This window comes from Scardinius erythrophthalmus (genome assembly GCF_964197995.2).
Source record: "Scardinius erythrophthalmus genome assembly, chromosome: 12".
Taxonomy (NCBI): Eukaryota; Metazoa; Chordata; class Actinopteri; order Cypriniformes; family Leuciscidae; genus Scardinius; species Scardinius erythrophthalmus.
Genome location: NC_138232.1, coordinates 32,419,191 through 32,433,095, shown reverse-complemented (window position 1 = coordinate 32,433,095; position 13,905 = coordinate 32,419,191). Strand labels below are relative to the sequence as shown.

The following is a 13,905-nucleotide window of genomic DNA, read 5'->3' as shown; positions in this document are numbered from 1 at the left end:
ACTATTTGTCTAATGGTGGTGCAATTAAATCCCCTTGTAAATGACCCATGCCTCATTTCATCCTAATCTATGGAATTTTGATTGAATTTGTCAGCGTTAATTGAAAAATACTGCTATTTAATGTCTGCATTGCAGTTGCGGATCAGCCTGTCTTTAATGAGACCGTGTCCTTGTGACCCTGGGGAGGGGGTGAGGGGATTGCCCTTGATTTGGCACAGAGGCAGAGGTGGGGGCTCGGGTCAAGGTTTTTAGGGTGCACGAATGTCCCCAAAGATTAGGACTAATCACCAGCATGAACGGAGAAAGCGGGCGCATTCCTTTTAATTATGCGGCCCAAACGATGCTCACATGGACAAAGATTTTACAAATATGGAGACACATTTATTGATCAGTGATTCCACTGAATAATTCATTATTTAATCCCCCTCCCCCATTAAACATTGACAATTCCATTATTGTTTTTTTTTCTTTTCTTTATTCAGAGTTTTGGAATTACGCCTGCCTACTGTCGTCATACATTCTGACATGTATGAAAGCTAGTAACGTCAGAGAATAGCCTATAGGTTTTCATACTTCACTGTGTATTTATGCAGAGCAGATTGTTTAGGGATGTAAAGAACACAGTGTATGAGGATTATTAACTGCTGATTCACAGATCATAAGGTGTCTGAAATGACTGACTGCTATAAAGGGCAGAGTCTCATGTCATTATGAACAGGCCAATGTCAGTCTCATCTGCAGGGTTAGGTGACAATTCTAGGGGCCCCTAAAATATTTATTTTACATTTACAAAATTACATCTCAGAATATGCATGCAGTGTGGCCAAAAGGATGGTTTTCATTAACTGGAATACAAAGATATATATATATAATAATAATAATAATAATTCAGCAAGACCATTAGATGCCAAAATACACATCAGATCACATCTCACATGATTCTTGTTTTGACTGTTTTGGAATGTGAGACTGTGTTGGTGACGTTCTAATTTAAGAGACAGCAGCCAGCGCTCGCGGCTCAGGCGCGTCAGGACAGTTCCACATAAACGGATGAAACCGGACCAATAGCAAGCGCAGAGGAACGGTGGGCGTGGCCAGAGCGCATGGTGGAGACGCTTAAACCGAAGGAGCGTAATTCAAACTCACACTTCAGTAGATGATCACAGCTGATACTGCGAGTACGAGGAGCAATTTATTGTGACTTCCATCAGGTCGGAATGAAAAGCGGCCAAGCAGAAGGGACAAGGACGCTGAAATAACTCAAGGGAGGACGATAAAGCTCATCTGAGATGCTCGACCTTTTTCTCGTCCAGACATTTCTCAGCAAGGGATTTGCGTCGTTTGTTTGTGTTTTAATGCGCTTGTCTCGCTCTGTTCTTACAACGAAAAAACTCAGTTCGGCTCTGAAGTAAGTCGAAACAGATGCAACGGTTTTACGAACTGCGCATCCAGAGAGACATTCGCAGGATTACCAAAACCTCAGAGAGTGTCAGTGCATGACACTGTCCAGCATCTGAGAAGCACAGGGGAGACAGCTGCTCCCACAGACTTCAGGACTTTATCAATTAGCCGTATACGATCATATGAGTGCAGCTTACAGTACACCGTTCATGATGATGCAGCGTCCGGTGGGAAGCACCACTGCATTCAGCATCGACTCGCTCATCGGAGGTCCACCGCAGCCCAGTCCGGGACACTTCGTGTACACGGGCTATCCCATGTTTATGCCCTACCGGTCAGTGGTGCTACCTCCTCCGCCACCGCCACCTCCTCCAACTCTTCCTCAGAGCGCGCTCCCCGCGACCCATCCGCACCACCCGATCCCGGGCTTACCCAGCGGGTTCTGCTCCAGTCTGGCGCAGGGCATGGCGCTCACATCCACGCTAATGGCCACGTTACCCGGCGGCTTCTCCAGCTCGCCGTCTCAGCAGCACCAGGACGCGGCGAGGAAGCTGAGCTCTCAGTCCATTCACGCCATGTTTGATAAATCTCAGGATATTCGTTTGGATGGAGAGGATGGGAAAACGTTTCCAACGAAAGATTCAACGAGCCTTCCGTCATTTCACGACTCGCAGTCCGTGCACACCTCTACAGGTGAGATAAAGCCAGCCTTCAGACCTCTTCGCACTTTCAGAGGAGGGTTGCATTGAACTAAGTCCTTGTTGTTTGAGAAGTCTTTAAAAATGATATTTGAAGAGCAAAACTGATCATGCCATGCATGTTAAATAAAAGTACAATTACTGATAGTGTCCCATAGTTGTTACTGATTGTTGTGTTCTCAAATTTTTAAATATAGCCTACTTAAAAAAAAACTTGAAATAATTAGAAATATTTATTATTCTTTCTGCTTTCTAAGAAGCAAAATGTGTATGTCTGCTTTAGGCCTATACGCTAAAATTTGTTTTGTCACTTAAAATTCAGTTTACCGAGTTGCGACGAGAAATGTGGGACGGAAATAATTATATAAAATCTCCCGGAAATAAAATGTCATGATTGTGGAATTTCAGTGACACACACGTGAATTAAAGGCCCAAATCAAGTTTTCCAGGGAATAGTGCCTGAGGCCGAGCTGCCATCAAGGACTGAATTAGCTCATTTTAATTGAGGGATCGGAGGGCCAGTGGTGTTTAAATGTCCAAAAAACTGTAAGCAAAATTCACTTTCGCCTGAATAGTAAAATAAATGTAGTCCCGCATTATTGTAATATATCCTACCATGTCTGCAACGTAAAGAAAAATGACATTAGCTGAAGGGACAATTTTTATATTGAAATCTGAAATTATGAAAAAATAAGTCATATGCAGAAATAATGCATGTTCACAAAAAAAAAGCCAAATGATCTCAAGGAGATGTAGAAGGGGGAGAACTTTTAGGCCGGTTTGTTTTGAGGTGTGCAAACTACTTTCCTAAGAGATCCATCACCGTGCGTAATTGCGCGTAAAAGTGCCAGCAATAAACAGGAAGAATGTGTTGCGAGACAAGACTAGGTCAGATTCAGAAAACAAACAACTTTTTTTTTTCCCGACCACACTAGTCAAAACTAAAAACACAAATTACCTCACAGCAGATGCTTACATTTAGATGTTTTCTTCTGATAACAGTTCTCAAAGTAATTCTGCTTTTTATTTTATTCCCATAGTACGAGGTCACAGCAAAGACGACGCGAAGGAGGATGAGTGTCACCGGAAAGATGAGAGCTTCTCCATGGACAGTGATTTAGATTACAGCTCCGACGACAACGGGCCCGGGAACGCGATGTGTCAGAAGGAAGATGGAGACGGCAACGGAGGACTGGACGATGGCGTCCACGGTGGGAATGGGGCGGGAAACACCACGTCCACCGGGAAAAATCGGAGGAGGAGGACGGCTTTTACGAGCGAGCAGCTCTTAGAACTGGAAAAGGAGTTTCACTGTAAGAAATACCTATCACTCACAGAACGCTCACAGATCGCCCATGCCTTAAAGCTCAGCGAGGTGCAAGTCAAGATCTGGTTTCAGAACCGGAGAGCCAAGTGGAAACGTGTCAAAGCGGGAAACGTGAACTCCAAAACCGGAGAGCCCTCCAGAAACCCGAAAATTGTGGTGCCCATTCCGGTGCATGTTAGTCGGTTTGCAATACGCAGCCAACACCAACAGTTAGAACAGGCCAGACCTTGATACACTAGAGGACCAAGACAATTCTGAGAAATCTAAATATAACCAAACTGTTCTTGAGGAACCCAGGACACGACGCAACCTATATATAGCCTATATATATATAGTTTTCGTTTAAACTACAGAGTTGTGCAAACGGGGGGAAAAGAAAGCAACAGACTCAGTTTGAACCAAAAGGTTGGAAGGGAGAAACTGCTGTTTTATTTCCAACTTTGGACCAAATCACGTACAAATTTGAGTTCTTGAATTTCCACGATGTATTTAAAAACTTAATCAGTTTTATGTTTAGTTTTGTGTGACTGTCTAGTTCAAGTGTTTTTGGCAGAGATGAATATTATCCTAAAAGGAGCACTTCTGGTCTCTGCTGAAGAACACAATATGATTCAATTAATAGTAAAATTAACACCATTCCCTCGAATTTATAAAACAACCTGTTAAATATGTGCTTTTTATTTTTTATGGTAAATAGCCTTTATTTAATTTTTTTTTTCTTGCATTCATTTCCCTTTTTCTGTAACCTTTTCAGACGTCACGGGCACGTTGCTAATTTATTTAATATTGTGAGAAGAAAAAAAAAACATGCTAACGTTTCATGAGTTTACTGACTTCAGAATATTGTGTGGATTAAAGCTGGACCATAAATAATTGTTTAAAAAAATTGTCCTTTTTTAATTTTTTTAATGCAAAAACTCTATTCACTGAAGTGCGCGTGAGGGGGAAATAACAAACTACATCATCAATTCAAAAACATTGAATGGGTTAGACTTGTTTCTTTCCATTATTTGTGTAACTTTTGTCTTTATTACTTTTGATTTATTTATAATTTGTAGTTAATAATAATTACCGCTAATAATGTTATTTTATTGCACGTGCACAACGGCCTTCCGCTTGCGCCATCTGTTCCGCGCAGTCTCTGCTCTGTTAGCACAGATGATCTGAAATCATCTAACCTTGTCAGGTTTGAATCGGGTGTTGGGACAGGAGGGTGTGGTTCATGGATAGATGTCAGGGTCATGATGAGAGACACAACCTCGTGTCAGCCTTGATCTCCGGCCGGCGTTGACCTGCCTTATTTTATACGACGCCTATTCGTCACACACGGGGCACGTCGGGAAAGACTGCATGAGACGCAAACGTAAATCAAAGATAATTTCGCAAACAGTTCTGCTGTATATGCAATTGATCATAATACAATAATTTAAACCTCGCAGCTCTTGAAATTTCTATATTTCATGTACATATATTTTTTTTCATACTCATAGGCCAATTCAAACCTCTTTTTAAAAAAGTAGCCTACACCAATTTCAATACTTTATTTATCAATATGACCATATAATATTAGCTATATCATTTTGCATTTATGTCGATTAAAAACGATTTTTTTTTACAGCAAACTTTAACCCTGTTATTTTCTCCAAACTTTACACATTCATTACAGTCATTTAAGAAAATTATTTATTGACATATAATTAATACAAGTAGAATTTGTAATAAGTATATTTTTATTAATTTAGAAAACATTTATTTACCTATTATTAATACGATTATTATTTTTTTTAAAATCAAGTAGAAATTAGTAAATACTTGGTAAATGAGAAAATTCAATTTACATTCTTACTGTGTCCATGTTACAAGCAATATGTAATTATAATTGATTACTTTAATAATACCAAAAACAGTTTAATTACAGTCTGCTGTGCAAACTTTTTGTAGTAATCAGCATGTACCTTTCTATATATATAAAGTAACATAAAAAAAATGTAACGTGAAACAAAAAAAGTTCTTATGACTGCAGTGGTTAATAGACTCAAGTTTCATATTTAAACTGGAATTCTAATCCTTTTTCTTCCTAGAAAAATTGAATTATTGTTGGTAGTAGATTTATTGTTGTATGCAAGTGCAAGTCCTGAGCATCACAATAGATCAGACATCATCAGTGCCTCATCACTCTCTCACACACACACACACACACAGCACTGTAGACAATTGAAATGTGCTGGTCTGAATGATTTTGGAAAATAGACATGAAAACTGGGCAGAAAGGCATTTCATAAGGAACCGTGATGAGAGAGAGAGAAAGAGAGAGATCTTACAATTACCTAAACTCTAATGAATTTTTGTGCAAATTGTAATCAAGGCTGTCCGTAGTGTCTGACAGATAAATGGGCCCGCGGGGATCGGCTCGGGCCGCAGCTTTTCACTCCAGCTTGTCCCTCCTGCACTAAATTAACAGCGTCAAATGAACCTCCAATGATTAATCCTGACGGAGAGCACTGGCTGCAGAACCAGGGAGAACACTGAAACACACACATATGCTGGAACTTTCTGTGTTCAACAACAAACACTAATGAGAGAAGGACAAAGACACATTTGATTTTTTTTTCTACTTCTGTGATTTTGTAACATGAAACATTACTCAAAGTAATTTTAAACATTTTTTTTAATTAAATAAAACCTTTTTAAATTATGACCAACATAATTGTAATCATAATGAGAGATTAAGATTAAAGATTTTTTTGACAAACGCACATCCATGCAAAAAAAAAAAAAAAAAAAAAACTAATTTCTGAAATGTTATTCAATCTTTTACCAGTATAAAGCACAAACATTTTTAGTGCTTTATGTGAGATTTATCACAGCAAAGCAGCCGTTCATTGTTGCTGATTTTCCCTTTTAGTTTAGATTTTTCTAAAAGATCTAAAAATTCCAATATTAGGATTTTATAGTAACAATCATAACTGCTATTAATAATTAAGCATGTTTTTTCAAATGTTCACATGTTATAATACCACCAGTTTAACCAATTTGAAAAGAGCTACAGGGATGAAATCACTTCCAAATCATACACACGTATGTATAATACTTACAGATTCTGAAATAAAAAGGATTACAAGACAAAACAGAATTTTAAGGTAAGTTCAATTTCACGTCTGGGTTACGATTGGACTTGAGATCATATTAGTTCATGTTAAATGACTGAACAGGTGTCATCTGATTCTTGTTCAACTTGCTATATAACAAATTATATATATCATATATTAAATACATTTTTTAAAAGCTTCATGGCCTGGCCGAAAAAACAAAACAAAAAAGAACAGGGAATAAGCATTTTGCACAAAACAGGACAATAGGATATATTTGACAATTGCGAGAAACTAACACACACACGTTCTATCCCCTTACACTAAACCTTCCATCACAGAAAACTTTCTGCATTTTTACATTAATAAAACATCACTTGGTATGATTTGTTTTTTGTTTTCCTTGAGGGGCCTGACCAAATGGCCCCATAATGTCAAAATGTTCACATTTGACTATCTTTGTGGGGACATTTGGTCGTCTCAGTGTAGGTTAAACAAGAACACACACACACACTGAGTGTTCATGTTTTAAACGGGCATTCCATAGACATAATGTTTTTTATACTATACAAACTGTATATTCTATCCCCTAACCCTAAACCTACCCATCACTGAAAACTTTCATTATTTTAAAAATGTTCCAAAAGTCACCAGTGTTTAGTATGATTAATAAGCTGTTTTCCTCGTGTGGACCAAAAAAATTCCACACAAGGACAAGGATTTCAGATATTGCCATCTTTGTGGAGAGATTTTGTCCCCATAACGTAAGGTAAACCACACACACACACACACACACACACACACACACACACACACACACACACGTTTTATGCACTTATTTTATTTGCTGTTTTCATTAAATTTCCTATAATTGGCCATTTAGAAGGAAAGTGTTTACAGTAAAATGAAGATGGGGTGATGATGGTTATGACAGTATGAATTTATGCATGCATTTTAAAACGTCCATGTTTTCTATTAGTGTTTCACCCCACCTCGGAACGGATGATTAAGCACAGCACTCTTTGCACTTGACATTAATTCACACAATTTCAGCATGAGTAGTAGATTTATTAACTATAATTTGTAGCAGAGAAATATAGGATTACATCAAAGATAAGACACTGAGTTACAGCAGTTAAACAGAATGCATTACAACACACCCGTCTCAGTCCGGCAGGATTAGAGAGTGTGATTTTCCAGCTCTTTCTCTCTGAACATTTGGATTATCATCACAACATGATGGTGCAGCTCACGCCTCATTTCAGGGCTTCTCTAGCATTTCTAATGCCATTATTGTGTGTGTGAGAGGGACACACACACATATCATGATAGATGAACAGCTCTGTTAATGCACTGAACCAGTGCTGTGCCTCATTGGATTTCTAAGTGGAACTGATTTATGATGAGAGATGATCAGACTAGATCTGGACAAGATGCTTCAGGGTTTTGTGGTTCTGGACCACCACTGACATTTTAAGGATTCATTTCCCATGGCTCCTTTAGCCTGTCAACCTTCAACAGCTTACAAGCTGCAAATGTTTGTGAAAGGAATTATAAGAAAACAAACACACTTCCTGTCAGTCACTCATAATCACGCTCCTACTTCCCCTCTCAACCACGAAACATTTCCTCTTTCTATAGATTGCTCTTTTCTCTCTCTGTGCCTTGTCTAATCTCTTTAATTACATCTGTTTTCCTGGGCTGCTGAGGCCTCTTTTGTCCTGCCGGTCAGGGGGCAGATTCAAGCCCCGCATCCCCTCCTTGGATGCTTTGTGGAGCAGCGGCTCTCTTCCTGCGAAGGAAAGGATGAGAAGGGGATTAGAGGATCTTTATCTCATTAGAGACACAGTGAGTCGGCAGGACCCGGCTTTAACGCCTTCATCTGCACCGCGGAGGCCGGAGAGAGGATCGCACCCGCTGAGAAACCCAGACTAGGCGTTCGGGCTGCGGACATGCGAGAAGCACAAGACATGCATACATATATATATATATATATACTGTAAGTATTATGAATCAGTATTATATATTATAAAGTAACATACCGTGTATATAATACTATATACAATTGTATATGTAATTATTCAGCCCCCACTGTTTATTCACAAATTTTACAGACTTTCAGCTGTTTGCAATGAACAAATCAAACAAAAGTAATTGAAATAGCTCAACACAACAAATGTTTCAAGTGGTTTCCCCAAATTCAACTGAAAATGCAATTTTTAATGACTTTTGCAGTCTCAAAATGAGTCCACCCCCTGAACAGAATCCCCCACAACATCACAAATCAGCAAAACAGGTGTTGTCACAAGCACACCTGATGCAACTAATCAAGGGCTTCATTAGTTGCAGCAGGTGTATTTGAGCTAGAACACATGAAATACCTGAACTGGCTAGGTTTGTTGAGTGTTACAATTGACTTCAAATATGGCTAAGTCAAAAAAATGGTCCAAAAAGTTAATAGAAGGATATCATCACCCTTCACAAACAAGGAACAGGATACAAAAAGATATAGGGAAGGCACTAAATGTTCCTAGAGACACTGTTGGAAGCATAGTGTGCAAGTTCAAAGTTGAAAGAACAGTGGTTACACTACCTGGACGGAGTAGAAAAAGGAAGCTATCAACGAATGTAACCAGATTTCTGAGAAGGTAGTTTCAGAAAAACCCTTGAGTGACTGCAAAAGACCTGCAGCAAGACGTTGTGGCAACAGGCACTGAGGTTTCAGCTTGCACAGTACGGCATGTACGAAACGCAGATGGTTTCCAAGCCAGAACTCCAAGACGTACACCACTGATGACCCAAAAGCACAGGAAAAGTGCTCAAAATCATATAAATAAGTCACAGACGTTTTGGGAATCTGTTCTGTGGAGCGATGAAACACAATTGGAACTTTTTGGCCCTATGGATCAGCGGTATGTCTGGAGGAAGAAGAATGAAGCATATGCTGAAAAGAACACTTTTAATATATTGATATTAATATCAATGTGTATCCAGCACATCCCAAAGACTTTCAATGAATTTAAGGTCTGAATTCATGGGTGAAAAATATTCTTCTCCCAACCATTCTTTCACAATTTGAGCCTGATGAATCTTGACATTGTCATCCTGGAATACGGCCAAGATGTGTCTTCCTACATGGTTGTTTAAGAAATGAAAAGCTACACACACCATCATAGGGTTAGAGTAACTGTTGCCAAACATATAACATGCTAGAAACATAATAGTCACTGCAATAATGATCCAATCATAGAGTCTTGAGCATTTGCCTATTTAAATCAAAACAACCACTTACTTATATATATATATATATATATATATATATATATACACACACACTATTAAATAAATGAAAAGGGTACAAAATCCAGGAGAGAACATTATATTAAGAAGCTTTTTATTGAAAAGAGACATTACAGTATAAGACTCTGCATCAGGTATAATTTTCAACACAGTACTGTACAGCTGACACAAACTCAATATAATAACAACAATAATAATTAGAAATACAACACCGATAATTCGAATCAGAATGATAGTAGTGATGTCAATGGACTGAATAAAGGAACAAATGCAAAACCCAAGTAGTGGGAGAGAGCTTCTCCCCTTTCAGATTAGCATATTCATAAATAATTAAACGGGTCTCTTGGGTTTGAACATAACACGGAGACTGTTGATGAAATGAGGTAACGAACACAAACGAAAACAAAGTAAACAAACACTACAGGTTTCTCCATTTTTACATCTATTTACACAAAGCGACGACCGGTGAATGGAAACTGAAAGAAAAAAACGAGGATATGTTCAAGCAACTTGGAACGTACTGATAAACTGTCTGCATTATCTGCTCACAAGGGCTGGCATGATCCTTTGGTTGCTGTCATGGTATTGGTTGGATTTTTGTCTCTTTTGCTCATTCATGCTTTCTTTATTCAGTTACAAACAGATGATCAAAAAAGAAGTTTTACTCAAAGGGATGGATTACAAAAGAAGGAGATGGGAGGACTGACAAAAAAAATTAAAAAAGGAAATGTTCAATAAAGTTGTTCATAAGGGTTTTTTCATATTAAAATGGCAGACTCTTTAGCGTCACCTGTCAGGGTACAGTCATTTTATGAAGACGAAGACATTTACACAAGGAAGAGAACATTTACATCCGTTCATGCAAAAAGAACAAAAAGAAAAACGACTTTTTTCACAGAAAGGATTCAAAGTGGACATTATATTGTGGGTTCTTCACAACAAGTGATCGGTGTTCTGTAGTGCATTTAGTCATAAATAATGGTTATTGTGGTAAAGCCTCTAAAGGCCTGCTACGTTATATACAAGGCAAAATCTGCACCCTTTTGAGCTGAAAATCAACATACCTCAATATCTCTCATAGTTTACATCCTCACATCCTTCACTAAAGCGTTTCAACTCTCACTGTTTTCTAAACTATCTAAGTTTCTCTACATATTCCCAAAATGTCTATCAACAAGCTTGAAGACTTTCCAGATTGTTTGTATTGCAGAATATCAATTCTACAACGCAGAGCCTCTCGCATCTCCAACCCCAAGCCAAGTACCTTCACATTTCTACTACCTAGCGAAGAATAAAATCAATGGAAGCTGAGATTAAATGATCAAAGCCCATTAAATCATATTACGGAGTAAGTCAATATCAAACCCTGCATGGGATCTTCTGTAATGATATACGACCTGAGACAGAGTCTTACATCGGCTTTACATCTCTCAATAACAATGGCAGCTCGGACCGCTGGGGTGACGTTCAAGAACGCCGCGAGAAATGATTACTCGTGCGTCTACCTGGCGGAATTTTGGCTTCGTATTGCTTTAATACTCCTTGACACACAATAAAGGAAGAGGAAAAATAAGCTCCGAAGAACAATTCAGAGAAATAGGGAGCTCGACTCAAACAGGCACACTTTCAGACACCAAAACCTGCACTGAAACAAGAAAAGGGGCTGGTAAAACTTTAATAATAAAGGCTTATGCCAGAGGGGGTGTTTTCTTCAAATGCTTTCAATATAGTACACTACTTAGAGAAAAAAATAGAATGAAAGAGAAGGAAGAAGTATGTACAGATTGGGATTGAAGACCCAGAGAGCCCTTCTCTTCACTGAGATACATGAGGTTTCGGACTCTGCAGTGTAAAGTGTGTGAACAGCAACAGACAGAGATGACCTGAGAGAGGCACGCCACTGTACGAAAGCAACGGCCACCATGAGCAGATTGCATTACAAAAAAGTCCTGCATTTCATGATATTCTGTGCTGAGAGACGAAGCAACCTACCTGTGATATTACTTTCATTAAAACGAGGAAAAGCATAGCGGTGCATTTTTTTTTTTTTCATGATGAACATGGGCAATGGGCAACATATAAGGCTAGTTTGACGTGTAGAAAGATTAAAAATTGGCTAAATAAAAGCTGGTGAAAGTAAAAAATGTAATTCCCTTTTTACATCTGAGAAAGATAAATCTTTAAATCCTCCGTTGGTCCAGTAATGAGCACTAAGACAAATGCTACTCAACAATGTTAAAACAAAAAAGGTTTAAAGACCATATCAGATTTTCAAACTTCAAATGTATGACTCAACATTTGGGTGTTTTCCGTAAATGTCATTACATCCTTTCACATTCCTTTAAAATAAAGAAAAGAAGACATAACGGACATACTGACTGAAAAAGAGTCAGAACAGATGCAAAGAAAAAGTCTGAGGGAGAGAGAGAACAGACAGAAAAACCAGTGTCAAAGGGGTGAGATGAAAGTCCAGACACGCATGGTGGACTTCTGGGTCATTTTGAAGATTCGGTGTAAAAGTATCCCATCATTTCCTATTGGACTCCACAGAAAAGAGGCTGATAAGATGCGTCACCACTTACCAAATACATACACACCCTTTTCTCCCATCATGCACTTGGTAGCTTCAACTGGCGCAGTCAGAAAAGCAGAATCCAGGGTTGTTTTAATTTTTGTTCCACGATGCAGCGAGACACTGGACGAGGGCACTCTCCCAAAAAAATAGAAGACACGACTGGCCAAGACCTTGCCATGACAACGTTTCCAACTAGAGGGATTGTAGAGTCAGGGTGCGGATCGTTTCACAAGAGGCAAGGGGAGGCCGTGAGTGCAAACACAGTAGCTCTTCCCATGCTTCATCATCATCATCATCATCATCATCATCATTCCCTTGAGTCTGCTATAGTTTCATGATTCTGATGCAGTGGTGGAGCTTTACATATGAAGGTGTGTATAGAGAGGGAGGAGGAGTGCATGTTCATGTGAATGTGTTTTATTCCTCATATAACGGCACTGTTCATGCTGCTGCAGCTGTTATTGCGATTATTGTTCCTGCGGGACAGGTTGGGAGTGGCCATGAGCGGGTAACGCTCGTCGGGGCAGCCGTACTGAAGGAGGATGTCCATACACTCCTGACTGTTAGCTTGCCGTGCGTACGCCAATGCCGTATTGCCGTGAGCATCCCGTGCCATGATGTCCACGCCGTACTACAGAGAGACAGATGAAGAGAGTCAGCAAGAGAACACCTGAACATAAAGTCAGACAAATCCTCCGCTGTTCCTGGCTGTGTGTCACTAATATCCTTCATAAAAATGCTTTGCAATTATTATTATTATTAATATTATAATTATTGTTTTAATTATTATATTATTTTAGTATTTAAATAAGGTCCCTGTTTTAACACCTTGAACAAAGAGACCGTTATTGAAGAATGGAGTTAAAAACTATATTTGAGCTCTCCGATAAGAGAAAGGCAGTACATTCTTTTCTTCTCTATTGTGACGTATATCCGAGTGAAACAGCTTCTCGAGCAAGAAAAATTTGAGGGCGGGATTTGATTTTGTCCATCAGAAATTATTGTTTGAAAATGGATTTTTATTGCAAAAATATCCCTTACATTTTAAATGGACCTCAGGGTGATGTATGTAATAATAATATAAAAAAAATTACGACTCCAAATGATTAAAATTGATCAGATTAGGACGATAATGTCAGAATGGCTTAACTTGTCTTGATATGTTCCAATTCAAACAGAATCATTTTAAGAATAAAAAAAATTCAAAAAAAAATTCAAAAACCTTTATCGGTTATCCATCATTTCCATCTGCACATTACTGCTTAATGTCTTCACTAGAAATATGTCAAATTCTTGAATAGAGCTTTTATATTTATGCAATAGTTATCTTTACTTCTCTCATTCAAACACAAGATATTTTCTGTTCTTCAGAATGAATCAAAACAGGAAAACACAAATACTGACCAATAATTATTTAATTATTAAACACTTTATGGACTCAATTCCATCATTCAAAAAAAAATATATATATATTTTTTTTCTTTTCTTTTTTTTGTTCCATTTTCTTACTGCGGA

General features: G+C 38.5%; 2 protein-coding genes across 4 annotated transcripts in view; one reads left to right on the top strand and one right to left on the bottom strand.

Annotated features, from left to right (window-relative positions):
• Window positions 1-1,583: 1,583 nt before the first annotated feature.
• Window positions 1,584-3,657, top strand: gbx2 (gastrulation brain homeobox 2; the record flags this gene model as incomplete). The annotated part of the gene is made up of 2 exons (XM_081379797.1): window positions 1,584-2,094; window positions 3,140-3,657. 2 exons carry the CDS (start codon window positions 1,584-1,586, stop codon window positions 3,655-3,657), a joined length of 1,029 nt encoding a protein of 342 aa, XP_081235923.1.
• Window positions 3,658-9,894: 6,237 nt separating this feature from the next.
• Window positions 9,895-13,905, bottom strand: part of agap1 (ArfGAP with GTPase domain, ankyrin repeat and PH domain 1) — a 199,318-nt gene continuing 195,307 nt past the window's right edge. For all 3 annotated transcript variants that reach the window (XM_081381520.1, XM_081381521.1, XM_081381522.1), the window contains exon 17: window positions 9,895-13,021. In XM_081381520.1, the coding sequence (XP_081237646.1) occupies window positions 12,815-13,021 (207 nt within the window). In that variant the 3' untranslated portion in view covers window positions 9,895-12,814. The remainder of the gene's footprint in view (window positions 13,022-13,905) is intronic.